Genomic DNA, 22,500 nt, shown 5'->3' with positions numbered 1-22,500 from the left:
TTGATAGTGAGAGGCAGAGCCAGACGCTTGTTAGAAAGCATAAGACTGCATGTCTGGACATATCCCCTCATGTTTATTCATCCCTCTCCACTCCGCCTGGCCTGCAGGGGGCGACTTCACTGGCTGCAAAAAGACCTTTACGATTACGTGCAAGTGAATGGGGAAAATGGCCGTGCTTCTAACTTCATTTATGACCCCAGTAAAGACTTTCCTTTTGGTTTCAAGTCTTCTTCAACACAACATGAGGTTTATTTTGTCAATTGTGGTCCCATTTTGAGTAAAATAGACGATAAAACAGACTATGTTTTGTTTTGTTTTTTTAGGGCCTGATTGACAGGTCGCCTGTCCAGTGATCGCGCAGCTCGCCCAATCACAGACCAATAGCAGGCCGCGCTGCGGCTCTTCTCGTTCCAAATTCACATCACTTCTGGCTCTAAATAACCAAGATGGCGACGGTTAAAACGCCAACCGCGAGGCTTCAAATCGCGAGTCCAAAGACCATCGGGCGACGTTGTGATGGCTATGTACATTATGGTCTATGGGAACGGTATGGTTCTGTAGAGCAGACAGATTGTGACTGGATGATGGGCGCAGGCACCACCACCTATAGATACAGTCAATGTCTCGTCATAGACGCTGGGGTAGCTAAATCCTCCCGTTCTCCCCATTCAGCATAGTTAAGCATTTGGCTGCTAGCCCAGCCCAGGCAGACTGCAGGGTCGGTGATTCAACCACCGCAGTAAACGCACATCTGAGCAGACGTCTTATCTACCTGCTCTAGAATCCCCAATCCTGTAGTGTAGAGCCACAGCACCGTCCTTTGGTGAATCAGCGTTTTACCCCACTCGCGCGCCATAGTAACATGATGTGGGCGTTCCCACACAGACCGACTGTATCTATAGCCAGGAGACAAGTTGTCAGCCATTATTTAGCACAGGATCACATCATCTGAGAACTTCACATCAGGACACGGTACAAACAATGGTAAAAGAAGCTGAACAGAGTCTCCAGTTTAAAGGAACTCTCTAGAGACACCATTGAAGTTTGTATAAGCACCAAACACATAGCAACTGAGCGACTAACAGTTATTCTTCTCCCAAACCAGTGGAAGTGAATGGGGTCTGTTTGTTTAGATTTCCTAAAAGAGCATGAAATGCCCAGAAAATGTTTGTAGACAACTAATTTGGAGGATCCCCCAAGTGTTTTGTAGACAAGCGATTGCACCGATTCTAAAAAGCTTATTTTTAGCCGACATCTTTTTTTAGCGTTGGGCTATTCTCGGTAGAGGAAATTCAAGATTCAATACTTTATTGCCATGTCAACAGAGTTGATGGGAATTTTCCTTAGTGCAGCTCTTAAAAACAGACGGATACCGGTGATAAAAAAGAAATGAGAACAGCAAAAACAATTTAAAAAAAATACAGCAAAAATGTTAACTTCTTATTTATTTATTTATTTTTATTTATTTATTTGCACATATTAAAAATAAAATACAGAAACAAAGAAAGGAAAAAAAATAAAAAGCATCTGCCGGTAGAGACAGGAAACCCTGAGTGAGCTTATTCCGGGTCTCTCCCTGAGAAATTAGGACCAATATTCAAAGTAATCCTTACAGAGAGCATACAATATGAACACAAACCAGAGAAAAGAAACAAACTAACAACAGTAAAAAAAAAAAAACAAGGAAAGGACAAAGAAAAGTGAAAACAAAAAGCGACCAAAGTGAGTAAGTGGACGCCGGTTGGACAAGTAGACTGAACGGGTGTTTTTGTAGACAGCCTAATACCCAGATGGGATCAGCTAATCAGCAAGAGAAAAGCAGGCTCAGGTCTGGATGATTCCGTCACCTTGAAGGCCTCTCTGCCGGCTCAGAGGGAATTCTAGGTCAAACACTTCTGAGCTGGCCTGTTTATGTAGCAGCCAGAGGCTGAAATGCAAATTTCAGGGGCATATGTTTCACTGTGAATATTTGAGGGCTGAGAGAGTTCAAGTGAAGTGTATGGATGAGGCATGTACATGTTGTTGACCTAATACAGGTAGCTTCTCAGTATATGAATGAGGCATGTACATGTTGTTGACCTAATACAGGTAGCTTCTCAGTATATGAATGAGGCATGTACATGTTGACCTAATACAGGTAGCTTCTCAGTATATGAATGAGGCATGTACATGTTGTTGACCTAATACAGGTAGCTTCTCAGTATATGAATGAGGCATGTACATGTTGTTGACCTAATACAGGTAGCTTCTCAGTATATGAATGAGGCATGTACATGTTGTTGACCTAATACAGGTAGCTTCTCAGTATATGAATGAGGCATGTACATGTTGTTGACCTAATACAGGTAGCTTCTCAGTATATAGATGAGGCATGTACATGTTGTTGACCTAATACAGGTAGCTTCTCAGTATATGAATGAGGCATGTACATGTTGTTGACCTAATACAGGTAGCTTCTCAGTATATAGATGAGGCATGTACATGTTGACCTAATACAGGTAGCTTCTCAGTATATAGATGAGGCATGTACATGTTGTTGACCTAATACAGGTAGCTTCTCAGTGTATGAATGAGGCATGTACATGTTGTTGACCTAATACAGGTAGCTTCTCAGTATATAGATGAGGCATGTACATGTTGTTGACTTAATACAGGTAGCTTCTCAGTATATGAATGAGGCATGTACATGTTGACCTAATACAGGTAGCTTCTCAGTGTATAGATGAGGCATGTACATGTTGTTGACCTAATACAGGTAGCTTCTCAGTATATGAATGAGGCATGTACATGTTGTTGACCTAATACAGGTAGCTTCTCAGTATATGAATGAGGCATGTACATGTTGTTGACCTAATACAGGTAGCTTCTCAGTATATAGATGAGGCATGTACATGTTGTTGACCTAATACAGGTAGCTTCTCAGTATATAGATGAGGCATGTACATGTTGTTGACCTAATACAGGTAGCTTCTCAGTATATAGATGAGGCATGTACATGTTGTTGACCTAATACAGGTAGCTTCTCAGTATATGAATGAGGCATGTACATGTTGTTGACCTAATACAGGTAGCTTCTCAGTATATAGATGAAGCATGTACATGTTGTTGACCTAATACAGGTAGCTTCTCAGTATATAGATGAGGCATGTACATGTTGTTGACCTAATACAGGTAGCTTCTCAGTGTATGAATGAGGCATGTACATGTTGTTGACCTAATACAGGTAGCTTCTCAGTATATAGATGAGGCATGTACATGTTGTTGACTTAATACAGGTAGCTTCTCAGTATATGAATGAGGCATGTACATGTTGACCTAATACAGGTAGCTTCTCAGTGTATAGATGAGGCATGTACATGTTGTTGACCTAATACAGGTAGCTTCTCAGTATATGAATGAGGCATGTACATGTTGTTGACCTAATAGAGGTAGCTTCTCAGTATATGAATGAAGCATGTACATGTTGTTGACCTAATACAGGTAGCTTCTCAGTATATAGATGAGGCATGTACATGTTGTTGACCTAATACAGGTAGCTTCTCAGTATATAGATGAGGCATGTACATGTTGTTGACCTAATACAGGTAGCTTCTCAGTATATAGATGAGGCATGTACATGTTGTTGACCTAATACAGGTAGCTTCTCAGTATATAGATGAGGCATGTACATGTTGACCTAATACAGGTAGCTTCTCAGTATATAGATGAGGCATGTACATGTTGTTGACCTAATACAGGTAGCTTCTCAGTATATGGATGAGGCATGTACATGTTGTTGACCTAATACAGGTAGCTTCTCAGTATATGAATGAGGCATGTACATGTTGTTGACTTAATACAGGTAGCTTCTCAGTATATGAATGAGGCATGTACATGTTGTTGACCTAATACAGGTAGCTTCTCAGTATATGGATGAGGCATGTACATGTTGTTGACCTAATACAGGTAGCTTCTCAGTATATGAATGAGGCATGTACATGTTGTTGACCTAATACAGGTAGCTTCTCAGTATATAGATGACGCATGTACATGTTGTTGACCTAATACAGGTAGCTTCTCAGTATATGGATGAGGCATGTACATGTTGTTGACCTAATACAGGTAGCTTCTCAGTATATGAATGAGGCATGTACATGTTGACCTAATACAGGTAGCTTCTCAGTATATGGATGAGGCATGTACATGTTGACCTAATACAGGTAGCTTCTCAGTATATGAATGAGGCATGTACATGTTGTTGACCTAATACAGGTAGCTTCTCAGTATATGAATGAGGCATGTACATGTTGTTGACCTAATACAGGTAGCTTCTCAGTATATGGATGAGGCATGTACATGTTGACCTAATACAGGTAGCTTCTCAGTATATGGATGAGGCATGTACATGTTGTTGACCTAATACAGGTAGCTTCTCAGTATATAGATGAGGCATGTACATGTTGTTGACCTAATACAGGTAGCTTCTCAGTATATGAATGAGGCATGTACATGTTGACCTAATACAGGTAGCTTCTCAGTACAGTATATGAATGAGGCATGTACATGTTGTTGACCTAATACAGGTAGCTTCTCAGTATATAGATGAGGCATGTACATGTTGTTGACCTAAAACAGTTAGCTTTTCTATCTCAAATTGAGAAGATGTTTACATTTAAATTATTCATGGTTTTTGATGTTTGTTTTCAAAATTACAGCCGTAACTTGCCCAGATTGAGCCTTACCAGCCAGCGGAGGAGGTAGAACAAGGACATGGACGCGTCTACTGCATACGTTTAAAATACGGGTTGACTTTGCCTTAGGTTACACAGTGGATGACACCCCTATTCTGTCTCCTCTTAAATCTCCGGCCACATTAGCAGCAGAGCCAGAGCAGGAGTAGGAGCCCATCATAACAGCTGACATTACAAAATATTTTCAGTGGCTACAGCTCCCTTTCCTTGCAAACTCAATGAAAAATTCACCCAGAAAGCAGCCAGGACTACGTGAGGAGTATCTAAGTTCCTTCTCTCTCTCTCTCTCTCTCTCTCTCTCTCTCTTTCTCTCTCTCTCTCTCTCTCTCTCTCTCTTCGCCCCCCTCTCAGTTTCTTCTTTAACTTACCTCTACTCTGGCCACACACACACTTACAATAATAAATGTGTTGAGATAATGTGGCTTGGAAACCATATTCAGTCCTCACTTGATTAAACACTGGAATTTTGCACGGTGCCCAGAAATGAGGTTAGCAAATGGCTCCGTCGGTTGCCAGCTTGGAAATACACAAAAGGAAATAGAGGGAGAACATAGTGTCTGCCGCTCGCTGGCTTCTAAAAGTGCTTGATGAATGTTAGTGTACGTCACTTGGGATAATGCGAGCTAGCTGTGTGTGTGGACTCCAAATATGGCTGGAGTGCGACTGTGCGAGGTTGTAATGACCGCGCTCGAAGTGAGAGAGAGAGAGAGAGAGAGAGAGAGCCCCGCGCGAAGTGAAGAGAGAGAGAGAGAGAGCCCCGCGCGGGGCCCCTCTCAGAAGGTACACACCTCAAGCTCTGCCTTTCCTCTGCTGCTGCTGCAGCTGGACTGACAATGAACCCACAGTTTCACCTTCTCTATCTTCACGTCGCAAAGAACTGTAGATGCACTAAAGGCGTTATTGTTGATGTTACTTCTCCATCTGTCAGCACTGCAGCACTCGTGGAAAAATGCCATTAGCGTTGCAATTTACTATAAGATGACTATCTGAATTGTTAGGTTTTTTGTGTGCCACTTTCTAGGAATATATGGGTCAGTGGTTGTAGTCGAGTCAGACTCAGACTCGTTTTCAGGACTTGGACTTGAGCGTTCATGCATTCGGACTCGGAGGTTAGAGACGAGGACTTAGACTTGATAGAGACTGTAAAGACTCTGACTCTTCGTTATGGTAAATGGTAAATGGACTGCATTTATATAGCGCTTTTATCCAAAGCGCTTTACAATGTGCCTACATTCACCCGTTCACACACCGAAGGCGGCCAGCTGCCACGCAGGGTGCTGGCACAGCCATCGGGGGCAATTTGGGGTTCAGTTTTCTTTGACACGTGGACTGGAGGAGACGGGGATCGAACCACCGACCTTCTGGTTGGTGGACGACGCGCTCTACCTCCTGAGCCACAGCCGCCCCTTTAGTGATTTGGACTTGGACTCAGACTCGAACACTGGGGACTCGACGCTCGACTCGTATAAGTGACTTGACTACAACACTGGGACCAGTAGCATCAAATCTTTGGTGCTTATCATCACGCCTCGTTATGTAATTCAACAATCACTTACTCTGTTTGTGTAGGCAGGGGGCCCAAAAGACCTTAGCTATTAGCAGCGTCTGATTTGTGTTTGATGTCATGTTGTTGCGTCTGCGAATTATTTCGAAAGTCTCCCCGATTGTTGGCATGTTGTGTCTTGACACCTGAACCTCTCTTTCCTCTCCTTCCCCCCTGTTTTACACCCACAGGCCCACCAGATGTGGAGCAGGCGTGCGAGCCCAGCGTGCGCACCTGGAGCCCCAACGCGGGGATCGAGCAAGGCGCCGTGGGTCTCTCCGAGTGTCCCCAGCAGGGCTGCATGCTCCAGCTGGAGTTCCCCTACCCGCTGGTGCCCGACTCCCTCACCGTGTGGGTCACCTTCTTCAGCCCGGAGGAGACGGCGCTGCCGGCGATCCACAACATCTTGCTGCTGACCGTCAGCGGGAACAACCTCTCGCTGGGGCCCAGCAACGTCTTCTGCGACACGCCGTTGACCCTGAAGCTGGACGTGGAGGAGGAAGTCTACGGCGTGCAGTTCTTCACCATGGAGCAGCACCTGGAGATCGACGCCACCCTCCTGGCGTCGAAGGCCGACTGCCCGCTCTGTGGACACTGCCGACCGCTGCGCTACCGCCTCCTGCGCCAGCCGCCCTTCAGCCACGCACCGCATGGTCTGGTTTTGAGCGAACCTACCCGCCGATATACAGACAGGTGAGTGACCTGCTAGGTGAACGTGCTGGAATAAAAGCACGTTCTACGTCATATCGCTGATTGTGTGTGAGGGTGTGTCAGCAGCACCATACATAACTTTCTAAGAAAACCTACAGTCAGCACGATCTGTTCCACTATGAAGAATAATAATAATTATAGCTGCTGCGCAGCAATGGGTCGTGGCCGGGCAAGTCTCAAGTCTTTTAGCTATAGTCCAAGTCGCGTCTCAAGTCTTTAGTCACAAGTCCAAGTCAAGTCTCAAGTCTCTTATGGATGAGCTTTCTATCATCTGCTGCATGCAATCCAGTCTGCTTAGAACATGCCGTTCATGACAGGGCTGGGGCAGAAGGCAGCAGGTTAAGTACATGGCAGTTGGACATAGAAGTGGAGAGAGTAGGGACAGTGGAGGCAGAGAGAGATAGACTGAAAAATTGCTTATTTATACTTTGGCATGTATGACATCACCGATGACATGACAGCAACAACTATGACATCACCCACCCAGTCTGCTCAGCCAGGAAGGATGACATCATTGATGACATAATCACTGATGACATCATTGATGACATCATCACTGATGACATCACTGATGATGTCATTGCTCAAGTGACATCACATCATTAGGTGATTAGGGCAATTACGATGCTCTTTAGGCTATACATGAGTGCAGAATTCAAAATAATGTAAAAAATTCCGTTTTTGAGATGGACTGGACCTTTGTGCAAAGTTTGGTTTATTTTCATGCATGGGAAGTCTAACTTCCTGGGAGAAGAAGAAGAAGAATACAGGCAAATACAATAAATGCCGCTTCGCTGGCCCGGCCACTAATAATAATAATATTTACCGTTTAAATATTACCATTTAACTCCTCTCTAGAAAGGCTCTCAACTTACCTCCCTGCTTCTCTACCAGAGGATGAGAGGCATATATTTTATGTTTGAGAATCTCTTTGTTTGTTTGTTTGTTTGTTTTTGTGGTACGCGCGCCCCGGAGAAACTGTTTTGACTCAAAGCATTTTCTTTCAGAAATGGAGCGTTGCTGGGTGGTTTTCATTTTGTTTCCTGCTTTATGTACTTTTGGGGGGGGGGAGGGGGGGGGGGGGATTCTGACATGACAGAAAAGAGGTGTTAAAATTCCTCCACCAAAAATATCCTACAAAAATATGTCCTGGGATGTCCTGGTCTCCTTCTGAACGCCCCCAGGAGGACGAGGGAGCGGCCGCCGCTCCTGCACTTTCAAACACATTTGTTTCCTAAAGTCACAGGTCAGTCGTTGCCCTGCGTTTGTTTTTCCCCCGCGTTCCGTGCAGCAAGGGCAAACAGATGGCTCGCCGGAGCTATTATCTGCACACGGTGGCGAGGGTTTTTAGTGCTTTTGCTCGTGTGGAATGTGCTGACTAGATAAAAGGTTGCGCTATACGTGGCACCGCCGCGTGTTATGCCATCTCACTATCGTGCTGTCAGCACGGTTCACATGAGAAGGAAAGTGCTTGATAAGGAGGCGATAGGGTGAGTATGCCTGTTATGCAAGACAAGCGCGGGGGATACCATATGTTCTATAGCAGTGGCTTTGCAGCATGCTATAGTGCTCGCTTTTTTATTTGATTTTGCTATTTCAATTGTTGCAGAACACAGAAAAACCAACAAACTCAGATGCAGGAAAAGAAAGAAAGAAAAAACATACATACACTCTTTAAAAAATTACAACACAGTGCCACCAGTTACATACAGAGCTTATGTGAATGTGTATGTATATATATATATATATATATATATTTATATATATATATATTTATATATATATTTATATTTATATATAATATGTATATATATATACCGTATATGTATATATATATATATATATATATACAAGGGAGAGAGACCGGCCGGGCGAATCACCCGTCACCCCTAACCTCGTCAAGGATAGGCGAGAAACGGGTCGCAAATAGTTTGAAATCTCCCAGGTGAGTTGGTCCTCAAGAACCTGAGTCTCTCCATTCGTATAACAGAGATCGTGTCCGCCAACCACAACTGAAAAGAGGGTGGAGAGGGGGACTTCCATTTCTGCAGAATGAGTTTCTTGGCAACAATTGTCCCCTGTGTCTGTCGGAGATTGTTGCCCAGCTGTGGTTGAAGTCCAGAGAGGACTCCGAGCAGCCGAAGATGGCGAGTTCTGCCCTCCGGCTGAGGAGTTATTTTGCAGGCCCTTAAGAGGGTGCCATGGCACGAGTCCGATACCTCACGAGTCCGACACCTCACGAGTCCGAAAAAAGAGGCTAACTTCCCCCAGACCCTAACCCAAAACCTAACCTCTCCCACCCCCCACGCCTAAACCTAACCTCCCCCAGACCCTAACCCAAAACCTAACCTCTCCCACCCCCACGCCTAAACCTAACCTCCCCCAGACCCTAACCCAAAACCATGAGGTGTCGGACTCGTGAGGTATCGGACTCGTGAGGTATCGGACTAGGGGGCAGTCCCCCTTAAGAGTACCAGTCAAATATTTTTTATGGTAGTAGTGCTGCTTACTTTAACGCCCAGGTTGAATGGCAGTGTCTCTGAGAAAGGCTATGGGAATGTATTCATTTTGGGGGGGGGGGGGGGGGTTTCGCGCTGCACTTGACTGATTATTGGTGTAGGTAGTTTAACGGCCCGTGGTGCATTTCAATGGCATTCCAGTGGGTGGTGGTCAGTGTGGTACCGGTCGACTCTTTTGTGATGTGAGAGCAGTTTGACCCCGTTCCCACAGTCAAAGGTTCAGGTCACCTCACAGCAGAATGCCGGCTCAGGGAGATCGAATGGGACATCTTTGAATTGAAGGAGCGTTATTATGGAGATCTTTGTCTGTGTTCCCAAAAGTGTCGCAGGTTACAAAGTGCTCTAATGAAAACTAATGAAGTCTATTTTACATAAGTGCTCGAGATAAAAGAAAAGAAGAAGAAGAAACACAAGGAAGAGAAACGACATTGAAGAGGAATACATCAACGGGATTGGTTAAAACGATCGCCTTTAACGAGCGCAATACCGTGCAAGGACACCGCTCGGGTTCATATGCAAAATGTTAGAATCAGATCAGATCGACGACAAACGGGCACAACACCAGCGCACACATGTCCCATGCGCACGCACACACACACCCACGCACACATGCGCAAGTACACACACTCACATGCTTTCATCAAATCCAATTAACAAGACCATGCTCACTCACACTCTCAGGGGCGCACACACACACACGCACACACACATGCACACACACACACACACACACACACACACACACAGACACACACACACACACACACAGACACACACACACGCAGACACACACACACAGACACACACACAGACACACATCACACACACACACACACCCACAGACACACATCATCACACTCACCGTCTTACAACAAACATAGCCTTTGACTTGGCGGAAGTGAAGAGATGTTTTGGTGTCCCCCCAAAGCCAAACGTAAAGTGTTGTGGTTGATCCTTTGTGTTTGACCACACAGCAAGTTCACCACACCGTCACGCTTCACTTGGCCTTCTAGCCTGTTTCCATGGACGGTGGGGGAGGGAGGGGGGGTTGGATAGAGCGATGGCGGACTTGACAGGAGGGGGGGGGGGGTTGTTGGAGTGACCTCCCACTTTCAGGCCACTGGCCTTCACCTGAGCTGGGGGGCACTCGTCTAGAGGGGGGGATGGGCGGACATCTTGGCTCCCTCGGCTCTCCGTCCGCGGGTGGTGGTTTGTTTTGGGAATGGGCCGAGGGCTCAGAGGTCAGGCCGCTAATTTGTCAGGCGGGGCTAAATGATGTAGAAGGGTGAAGTGAAGAGGAGAGGCAGGGGTGGAAGGTTGGACCAGCTGGGGGTAAATCATTGCTGGGGTGAGGGGGAGGGGGGGCAGTAGGGTGATGGAGGGAAGACATTTAGGGGGGGTAGAGGAGGTATGAAGGGAGTGGGTGGGTGTGGGTGTGGGGGGGACTGGGTTCAGTTTGACCCCATCCTCTGAGACACCCCGGCCCACATGGGATAATCCTCTCCCTGACCTGGCTTTCAGAGCTGTCACAAAGCCCATCTCAGCACCCGTGATGTGAACGGACCTCCCAGCCGAAGCCCCCCCCCCACCCCCCCCCCCCCCCCGCCATCATCATCATCATCATCATCACCACCACTGCCCCTCACCCCCAACTACCCCACACTTCTGCACACCTCTGCCCCCCCTTATAGCCCCCATGCGTTCCCCTGTGGTCTCATTCCTTGGCTGCGATCCTGACAAGTCCACCCGAGCCCGTACGTCTCCTCAGAAGGAGGAGGAGGAGGAGGAGGAAAAAAAAGACACGCTTGTTGTTCTCACGGTGGCTCGTTTGGACTTGGACTCCTCTGGTTTTGGGTTTTTGGGTTTGTGTTCTACACTTCCTGGCACCGGTTGGGTTTATGTTGTACACTTCCTGCCTAATTGTGAGAAAAGGCTCAGTGCTCCAGCAGTAATCATTTTCAATAAGCCTCTCTGTGTGCACAAGTTAGGTTTGGAGCAGGCTTTAAGATTGGTTTTGGAGTATAAATTTGCAGATGGATGCAATAATTATATAGTTGTGTGTTTCCCATCAGACATTTTTCCTTCACTGTAAATAAGTAAAATAAATAAAATAATACATTTCTATTTTTAATTTGTATTTGAATTTGTTTTGAGGCTAGAAGTTGTATGATTGTAAAACATCGGCACATTATTTCAACCTCTCCACATCGGGGCCAACTGGCCACTTAGGGAAGCCCTTGCTTCTGTGACTGGTTCCCTACACCAGAGGCCTCCCCCAGGGGCGCTCCAAACAGTTTCAGGGGAGGCTCAGTGAATGGAAGTGAAAAACAACAACTTTAGTTATCACATTAGTTATCAAAAGGAGATCACATAGAATAACCTAAATATGTGTGACTGCCCACTCCCAGAGTCAGAAAGAAATGACGTCAGGCAGACCTTTGTACTGTATGTGTTTGATGTAGTCTGAAGTCAAACAGCAATATCTGGCGAAATTATTGAGTGTCTACTCGATTGAACAGGGCAGGAGTGGCTCCTGGGAGGCCTGGGTGTCCTGAGTGGCAGACAGAGGGAGTGAACAGGGCAGGAGTGGCTCCTGGGATGCCTGGGTGTCCTGAGTGGCAGACAGAGGGAGTGAATAGAGCAGGAGTGGCTCCTGGGAGGCCTGGGTGTCCTGAGTGATGGCAGACAGAGGGAGTGAACAGGGCAGGAGTGGCCCCTGGGAGGCCTGGGTGTCCTGAGTGATGGCAGACAGAGGGGATGTGAACAGGGCAGGAGTGGCTCCTGGGAGGCCTGGGTGTCCTGAGTGATGGCAGACAGAGGGAGTGAACAGGGCAGGAGTGGCTCCTGGGAGGCCTGGGTGTCCTGAGTGATGGCAGACAGAGGGAGTGAAGAGGGCAGGAGTGGCCCCTGGGAGGCCTGGGTGTCCTGAGTGGCAGACAGAGGGAGTGAATAGAGCAGGAGTGGCTCCTGGAGGCCTGGGTGTCCTGAGTGATGGCAGACAGAGGGAGTGAACAGGGCAGGAGTGGCTCCTGGGAGGCCTGGGTGTCCTGAGTGGCAGACAGAGGGAGTGAACAGGGCAGGAGTGGCTCCTGGGAGGCCTGGGTGTCCTGAGTGGCAGACAGAGGGAGTGAATAGAGCAGGAGTGGCTCCTGGGAGGCCTGGGTGTCCTGAGTGATGGCAGACAGAGGAGTGAACAGGGCAGGAGTGGCTCCTGGGAGGCCTGGGTGTCCTGAGTGATGGCAGACAGAGGGAGTGAACAGGGCAGGAGTGACTCCTGGGAGGCCTGGGTGTCCTGAGTGGCAGACAGAGGGAGTGAACAGGGCAGGAGTGGCTCCTGGGAGGCCTGGGTGTCCTGAGTGGCAGACAGAGGGAGTGAGCAGGGCAGGAGTGGCTCCTGGGAGGCCTGGGTGTCTGAGACACTCACCCACATTTCTCCAGCACTCTTTATTCCAGGAATGTGACAGAGCAAATTCCCAGGAATAAATGTAATTGGGCCAAGTCCAACAAATAGGATTTCAGGAAGGTGGGCTTCCTCTTCCATGAGGAATGTTGGGGGGCAGCTTGGGGTTACATTTCTTGGTCAGAGGCTGCTGAGGTGATTTGGGCCTTATTACAATTGCTCCTCTGACCCATCCTACTATCTGTCTGTCTGTCTGTCAGTCTGTCTGTCTGTCTGTCTGCCTGTCTCTCTGTCTGTCTGTCTGTCTGTCTGTCTGTCTGTCTGTCAGTCTGTCTGTCTGTCTGTCTGTCTGTCTGTCTGTCTGTCTGTCTGTCTGTCTGTCAGTCTGTCTGTCTGTCTGTCTGTCTGTCTGTCTGTCTGTGACAGATGAATATTTGTTCAAAAATTGTTGGTAAACCACTAGAGCTGCCGAAAATAATCGATTCAGAGATGCATCGCGATGCTTAATAGGACGATTCTGAATCGATTAACAAATATCAAAAATCGATTATTTAATTATTATTATTATTATTTTTATTTTTTTTAATAATCAAATAAAATAGAATGTAAGTACATGCAGTTGTTTATTTTAATTATGGATCATAATACAATGCAATTCCAAATGCACTTTTATTTTAAAAGTAGCCACACAATGAGAAAAAAGAAAGTGAGAAAAAATAAATCATGTATTGCGGAAAAAGTGATGCATCGATTTAAGATGCATCGTATAATCGAATCGAATCGTAGACTTGTATAATCGAATCGTATCGAATCGTGAGATCAGTGAAGATGCACAGCTCTATAAACCACTCCATAGTCTATACGAGTCTACATACGTCAAACAGTGTATTGAGGTTAGCTAGAAATAGAAATATTGCCTCAAACACTGATCATGTGTTACATGAAGAATATGAACTCCTGCCCTCTGGCAGGAGATACTTAATCCCAACTTTAAAGAAGGTCAGACTAAGAAAGTCCTTTAATACATCAGTCGATCCTGAGGCTTAATCAAGAACAGGGCCGAGGGTCAGTGGAGCAGTGAGTGTGTCATGTGTTTGTGTGTGGGACTGCTGCTGTCTTGCAAGACAAATTTCAGTGTGAACTGACAATAAAGTATATCGTATCGTATGTCTGTCTGTCTGTCTGTCGGTCGGTCTGTCTGTCTGTCTGTCTGATTGTCAGTCTGTCTGTCTGTCTGTCTGTCTGTCTGTCTGATTGTCAGTCTGTCTGTCTGTCTGTCAGTCAGTCAGTCTGTCTGTCTGTCTGTCTGTCTGATTGTCAGTCTGTCTATCTGTCTGTCTGTCTGATTGTCAGTCAGTCCGTCTGTCTGTCTGTCTGATTGTCAATGTGTCTGTCTGCCTGTCTGTCTGCCTGTCTGATTGTCAGTCTGTCTGTCCGTCTGTCTGTCTGTCTGTCTGTCTGATTGTCAGTCTGTCTGTCTGTCTGTCTGATTGTCAGTCTGTCTATCTGTCTGTCTGTCTGATTGTCAGTCAGTCTGTCTGTCTGTCTGATTGTCAATGTGTCTGTCTGTCTGTCTGTCTGTCTGCCTGTCTGATTGTCAGTCTGTCTGTCCGTCCGGCTGCATCAGTTTATCTCCCCAGTGAGTTGGCCAATACATTTGAAACTGCACACGGGCATTGGGCATTAGCATAGGCAGGTACTAACTAATCCGATTTTTTCATTTTCTCACATTTAAAGTCCCTGGAAACCAAACATAAATATGTTTTGAGTTTGTCACACCACAGAGGGGGGGAAAAAATATTAACCACCCAAATTTGAATTCTGTTTTCTGCTCGGTTGCTGAGGGATTTTTTCTTCTTTTCCTTATTAGCAAGCTAATCAATTGTAGCATCTGTAATTGTATCAAGCTAACCATTAGCCAGAACAAGACCGGAGATAGGAAGGTTTTGCCTTGAAGATGAAAGCATAACTATCACACCCTGTTGATCATCTCATCTGATAAAATGCCATGATTGCGATCCAGTCTCACACACACATGTAAACGCCAACACTTGACAGTGTCCATGCAGAAAATGTCATATTGTTGACTCTTAAAGATGTGTACATTGACGTTTCCCGAAAAAAGAAGACGAAAAAAAGTGACAGAGTGACACAGACACATTCATATTTAATATTAAAACAATTAGGAAAACTGCCCTCTCTGTCTTCTGTCTGCATCCATTCATCTCCCCAGCAGGTTGACCGATGGGCATTGAGCATTGGCATATAGGCAGGGACTGACAACGCTTTTTCCAAATGTAAGCTGTTTATTAGCATTGTTAGCAATTCTGCGCACGCACATCCCCAGGTATGGACTAGTTTGACTATAAAGAGGAGAATTGTCTCTGCTCAACTGTTGGAATCAGGATAGCGCAGCAGCTCTCTACAGGTTGGGCCGTTGGGGTAAAACAGAAGCTTCTTTGTCTGGCCCATTGGGTCGCCCTAATCTAGCTCTAGCTGTGTGACTGTCACTGTTCACACACACACGCACGCACACACACACACACACACACACACACACACACAGTGCTACACAAGGGTACCGACGGGCAGCTAGCACGTACGTTATGCACCTTTGTGAGCTAATGCTTGAAACATTCAATAGAAAGTTTGCCTCACTTAAACGGCTTCATAATGTAGCTAGGTCCAATCAAGAATATGTCTGCTAAAAAGTTGCAAAATGACACTGGCGTATGTCGGCCCTTGTCTGGTCTTTTGCTGAAAGGATGAGGCGGAGGTGAAAAATATGGAGAAACCGCATGATGGGTGATATCATGCAGCGACTTTCCCAAAGGAACGTCGCCGTGAAAATATCCGTGTTTTAGAATTATCAGGTGAGAGAAAGTCGGAAAATGAGCAGAGCGTTTTGTGTAGTGTGCCCTCTCTCCTGCTTCGCTACCCCTGACGAGCCAATCAGAGTGATTTCTCTACCCCTGACCAGCCAATCAAGAGTGATTTCTCTACCCCTGACCAGCCAAAATGCTAGCTCGGCCGATGTGCGGCCTCACCCGTCCTGCAGCTCGGCGAGCTGATGGTTCCAACATCAGGACATCTTCTGAAAGACAAACACCAGATAAATACTGGCTGCTTCCCATTCAGAGCGGCTGAGTGTTCCCAGCGGTAGTTTGACTCCGGCTCTGCCTGAGTGCTCTTTGGCATGTTGGTACTCTGCTCTGCTGTCTGCCGCCACTCGGCCTCCGTCTTCACTGCGGAAAAAAGGCTCCAGAGCCGCCATCTTCTTCATCAGGCTGCGATGATGCTCCTTCTTCACATTTTCCTCAAAGAACTCGGAGAACGTCTTCCTGAAGACCAGACGCATGTTGTACCGCTTCGCCATTTGTTGTAACAGAGGGAAGTAGACGAGGAACTCGGGAACGTTGACCACACCTTCCAGACTAAAGTCATACTGACAGCCAAACAGAGGATAGGAACCTTTAGACTGGAAGGACACTCTGAAAACCTCGTTTCCAAAAGACAAGGAGTCCGACTCCTCCAACCTTTTAACCAGCTGGTAGGCATCGGGTGTGGTTCCTATGAAGAAGGCTCCAGGCCTCAGCCTCTCGCAGGCGTTCTTCAGCATCGTGTCGGCCTGCTGCTGGCTCTCAAAGGAGTAGTGATAAACAAACTGACAGCTGCACACGTCGAACATCAGCCCAGGGTCATCCAGCTTCTCCGACAGCATCTCCTTGGTGCAATCAGCAGTAATGAATTGGGCGCTGAAGATCTTCTCGTTCTCGTTCTTCAGGTCCTCATATCGATTCTGACACTGATCCACGGACACCGCGGCGATATCTGCACACACCAGGTGCCTGATTCCTCCTTTCCTCCACTTCTTCAGGTCTCCTCCTTTCCCACAGCCCAGGTCCAACACCGACACCCCGCCCCCTGCGCCCTGCTGACGCACCTGCTCCAGGATCTCACCGATCAGGACGCTCTTCAGCCAGTTGTTGAAGTTCCGCATGTAATAGATGCGGCTCTGACTCCGCTCTGCCAGACCAACCTCCTGTAGAGAGTTATAGTGACTAGCTACCTTCACACCGTGGTCTGTGAGCAGCTCCTTTGAGGGGGATGCCTCCTCTTCCTCCGGCCTCCTTTTCATCCCTACTTCCTGTTTTGACCCTCCTCTTCCTCCTGATGACATTACTCCGTTCTCCTCTTCCTCTCCTGTTTTCTGTCGCTCTGCTGCTGCAGCTTCCATTCTGCTGAAGGTTGGTTGGTTTCCCACCAGGACGCATTCGCACTCGTGCCCTCGTGGCCTCCCTTGCTCTATGACATCACTGATGACATCATCATGGATGACATCACTGATGACAATGGGGGCCTACTTCTTCTGTGGTGTTTTATGGCAGTTGGCATCCATTATGTTGCATTACTGCCTCCTTCTGGATTTATCCATCCACTGTTTCCCTACTGTCCCACTCCTCCCGACTTCCACACGCATGCCTTCACTGGATTCTACCTACTTATACCCATCACTTATATAGCCTCAGACTGATGACATCACTGATGACATCACTGATGACATCATCACTGATCACATCGTCACTGATGACATCATCACTGATGACATCACTTATGCCATCATCACTGATGACATCATCACTGATGAGATCCTCACTGATGACATCATCACTGATGACATCATCACTGAACTATAGCCTCAGCCTTAGGGCAATTAATCTGCCCTAATTAAAAAATCCGGCTCCGTCAGGTCACCCGCACGGGTGCTCTTTACACCCCCTGACATACTCAATTGTATAGATGCAGTAGATAGATAGACAGTCAGACAGACAGACAGGGAGGCAGACAGACAGACAGACAGACAGGCAGACAGACAGACAGACAGACAGACAGACAGACAGACAGACAGACAGACAGACAGATAGATTGATTTAAGTGAAATCCCCATTCTAAAAACCACATTGACTTTTCCCCCTAGGATCCAACATGTTCGGGACTTCCGCCTTGCGACTACAAAACTACGTCATCCCTGCGATACTCTATGTGACACAACCTATTGAGTGACTCTCTATGACAACACAGCTGTTTCCTATCAATGCGTGCATTTGCCATTGGATTAGACAGAGTAGCTAAACGGTTGAAACGTGTAGCATGGGAGTGAACTCATTCATAAGAACAGGCTATGAATTGAATGGCTCTGAAACCTCAAATGCATGTCAGCTGTTAACACTGACAAAAGGTGCTTGGCCCTGTTTGTTGTTCTTGCAGGCTCAATCTAAGATTCCTCTTCAACTTCCTTCCATTTATCTGCCCCTCTCATCTGGCCTCTGTTAGCCAAGAACAACACACACGCAGCTACAGCATGCGTATGATGCTCACATAGACACATGCCTGGTGTTCACATCACTGAAGACACACACACACACACACACACACACACACACACACACCCCGATGAACACGGACGCACACCAACACACTTCCTTCACACACACACACACACCGATGAACACGGGCACACACCAACACACTTCTTTCACACACACACACACACACACACACACACACACACACACACACACACACACACACACACACACACACACACAGATGAACACGGACACACACCAACACACTTCTTTCACACACACACACACACACACACACACACACACCGATGAACACGGACACACACCAACACACTTCTTTCACACACACACACACACACACACACACACACACACACACACACACACACACACCGATGAACACGGACACACACCAACACACTTCTTTCACACACACACACACACACACACACACACACCGATGAACACGGACGCACACCAACACACTTCCTTCACACACACCGATGAACACGGACACACACCAACACACTTCCTTCTCACACACACACACACACACACACCGATGAACACGGACACACACCAACATACTTCCTTCTCACACACACACACACACACACACACACACACACACACACACACACACACACACACACACCGATGAACATGGACGCACACCAACACACTTCTTTCACACACACACACACACACGAGCGCACACATTCACGCCGTGCTTCTGTGTGTAATCAGCTGGTGCTATCAAAAACACCTTTGAAAGGCCCTATTACAGGGCCTTGTGAACGAGGCCAGATAAGGCCCCTATTCTTACTAAGGGCTTTGAGAAGAATGTGTGGATGAAATCTTATCACGCAACACCTTGTTTGCAACTTGAGTAAAGACCTTTGGCATAATGACTGGCACATGAATGAAGAGTTATGCAGCTCGTGGTTCTGTGAATGAAAGAGCCCTATCCCACCAGAGCAGAGGCTTTTAACACTGGCTGTTATCCACCTCGCAAAGGCGTGGACAAATGTGTGTTGTTGTTGTTGTTGTTGGCACGTGTGGCCTAGGATGACCTAAGGCAGCATCAACCTCCCATAAGCTCCCATTATTCTGAAGTTGGTTTCTATCTTTTTTTTTTTTTTTTTTTTCTCCCAATTTCTGCAACAACACGTGATCAATCTGAACAGGCAAGAATCTTAAAAGGCAAGAATCTATGTGGGAAGAAAATGTCATTGGTCGTTAAAAGACGTTTAGAGATAGCAACTTGTATAAGCTGCATATTTGGATTATATTAGTGATTTATTTGGGAAGTTATTACACTTTTGAAAAACGTACGTAAACGTAACAAATCCCTGCAAAGAAGCCCCGCTATCTGAATCTGAAGTTACAGCAGCCCTGATATCTGAATGTGAAGTTACAGAAGGACCTGCTCTCTGAATCTGAAGTTACAGAAGACCTGATATCTGAATCTGAAGTTACAGAAGCACCTGATATCTGAATCTGAAGTTACAGCAGCCCTGATATCTGAATCTGAAGTTACAGAAGCTCTGATATCTGAATCTGAAGTTACAGCAGCTCTGATATCTGAATCTGAAGTTACAGCAGCCCTGGTATCTGAATCTGAAGTTACAGAAGGACCTGATATCTGAATCTGAAGTTACAGAAGCTCTGCTCTCTGAATCTGAAGTTACAGAAGCTCTGCTCTCTGAATCTGAAGTTACAGAAGCTCTGCTATCTGAATCTGAAGTTACAGAAGCACCTGCTCTCTGAATCTGAAGTTACAGAAGCACCTGATATCTGAATCTGAAGTTACAGAAGCACCTGATATCTGAATCTGAAGTTACAGAAGCTCTGATATCTGAATCTGAAGTTACAGAAGCCCTGATATCTGAATCTGAAGTTACAGAAGCTCTGATATCTGAATCTGAAGTTACAGCAGCTCTGCTCTCTGAATCTGAAGTTACAGAAGCCCTGATATCTGAATCTGAAGTTACAGAAGCCCTGATATCTGAATCTGAAGTTACAGAAGCTCTGATATCTGAATCTGAAGTTACAGCAGCCCTGCTATCTGAATCTGAAGTTACAGCAGCTCTGATATCTGAATCTGAAGTTACAGAAGGACCTGATATCTGAATCTGAAGTTACAGAACGACCTGCTATCTGAATCTGAAGTTACAGAAGGACCTGATATCTGAATCTGAAGTTACAGAAGGACCTGATATCTGAATCTGCGCACTACATTTGAACTCAAAGTGCATCATGGGACGCTCTATTCTAGGGGCGCTGCCAGGGGCCCAGATGTCCATCGCAGCACACTATTGACCACACACATCTGTCTCACTGCAGAGAGGGGATGGGAGGGAGGGAGAGAGAGAGAGAGAGAGAGAGAGAGATACCGAGCAGAGTGTATTGATTGAGATAAGCTGAACATTTCTTTCCATATCTTTCCTTTACTGTATAGTACCATCCTATCTTCATAAAGCTGTTTCCCTTTCGCCGTCTATCCTCTCCTCTCTCTTTTAACTTGTTATATTTCTTATCGTTGTTGTCTTCTCTACCTCCCTTCTACCTTGCATTCACTCAGTTCCAGCCACCTGCTTCTTCTCACATGGTCACATGTGTCTCCACCAGGCCTGGCAAGCAATGCATTTGTGTCTCTGTGTAACTTGCCCAGATGTCTACACACCAGGGGTTCCCAAACTTTTCACAGCAAGTACCACTATGTACCAAATGAAAATTTCTCAGTGTCCACTTCCACTGGAGATGCAAAAAAAAATCCCCATAAAATAAAATGGTATGATTTAACCATGCAATAGCATCAGAAAGGCTCCTGGTTCAAAACTGACAAACTCACACACACACACACACACACACACACACACACACACACACACACACACACACACACACACACACACACACACAGGCTGAAAAAGAGGACCCCTTTGAAAATATTTTTTCGCTCGGAAGAATGTAGCCTAACTTTGGAGCCTTATTTAGCTACCTTCCTGACAAGCTTGCATGACAGGGTTGGTACCAACCGATGCCTTAGGTCTTCTAGTTTCATATGATACCAGAAACGTCACTCTGGCTTTAAAACTGAGCCCGCTACAGCCTCTGAAATCTTCAAAATAATATTTCCCGAATATCGCAATATTTCCGAAAATCGGCCGAATGCTACCCCGCGCTGTTAATGTGTACAGTATAGCCTATGTAAAAACTGTTGTCTGTAAAAAAAATAAAAATAATAATAATAATAAATCAATATTTTTATTTTTATTTTTTTGTGCAATGCTCCGGCGAACCACCAGGCGGAGCCCTGCGGACCACAGTTTGGAAACCAATGCTGCTCCCTACACCATTATCAAACCCCCCAAAAAAGGAAACTAAGGCACTTGCTCATTGTAAAGCCAACGTGTCTCTCTTCCTCCCCTCTTTCGGTCTTTGCTCTGCTCGAGGATCAGGTCTCCTTCAGCTTGCCTTTTCCAGGGGGCTAAACTAATTCTATTAAAGAGGGGGGGGGTATTTGAGCACAGCTCGGACTCACACCAGGCCTGCGCCAAGAAGACTGCAGAACAGAACAGAACCGAGCGTAAAACACAAGAGTTGTGTGTGTCGGGTCAAACATCCTGTGTTGATCATAAAAAACCAACACACCTCTCTCTCTCTCTCTCTCGTCCCAGACACTGATTTCCCCCCGGGGAGCTTTGTGTTGTCGGATCTTGAGGTGCGTCGGTTTTTATATCTGGGACAGCGCGCTGCCAACTTGAACCTGGCGTACTTTCATTCGCAGCGAGTAGGAATAGTGACCCGAGCACTTAGAGAACAAAGACGATAAAAAAAAGGTCTTTCCTGTTGTAAATCTTTTGACATATTTCAAAGGCAGTCTGTGCAGTATTTTCTTTTTTGCTTGTGCATGAATCGCACACAGATGCACGCACACACACACACACACACACATGCAGAGTGACTGCTCCTCTCGTTTAAAAAAAGTGTCTTTTTGAACGTGTATTCAGGTATGCTCGTTCACCTGTGCTATGCTCGTTCACCTGTGTGCCTGCCGGACCTGAAGCCAACGAGCTCCAGTTGATTGATGTGTGGAGGGGGATGCCCCCTAGCCATGGCCTGGTGCAATCACCTAAAAAGGTTCATTTGAATGGGTTGTCTATAGTGTCCATTAAAGGTTATGGCTTCCCCTGCACATTAACACAGAAACCCCTCTCAGTTT

At 46.3% G+C, this 22,500-nt stretch overlaps 2 protein-coding genes across 2 annotated transcripts in view; one reads left to right on the top strand and one right to left on the bottom strand.

The window, feature by feature from the left end:
* The window catches only part of pappaa (pregnancy-associated plasma protein A, pappalysin 1a), a gene marked incomplete at both ends in the record, with an annotated part of 178,087 nt that overhangs the window by 52,517 nt on the left and 103,070 nt on the right, over positions 1–22,500 (top strand). Inside the window, 1 exon segment of the mRNA XM_083657810.1 lies at positions 6,465–6,966. Coding sequence (XP_083513936.1) covers positions 6,465–6,966 — 502 coding nt within the window.
* On the bottom strand, positions 15,986–17,140 carry LOC310795671 (mRNA cap guanine-N(7) methyltransferase-like; the record flags this gene model as incomplete). The annotated part of the gene is made up of 1 exon (XM_083657745.1): positions 15,986–17,140. The coding sequence occupies one exon, from the start codon at positions 17,138–17,140 to the stop codon at positions 15,986–15,988; it is 1,155 nt and encodes a 384-aa protein (XP_083513871.1).

This window comes from Poromitra crassiceps (genome assembly GCF_964638095.1).
Source record: "Poromitra crassiceps genome assembly, chromosome: 21".
Classification (NCBI taxonomy): Eukaryota; Metazoa; Chordata; class Actinopteri; order Beryciformes; family Melamphaidae; genus Poromitra; species Poromitra crassiceps.
Note: the sequence above shows the minus strand (reverse complement) of the source record. Positions and strands in the feature narration are given on the sequence as shown.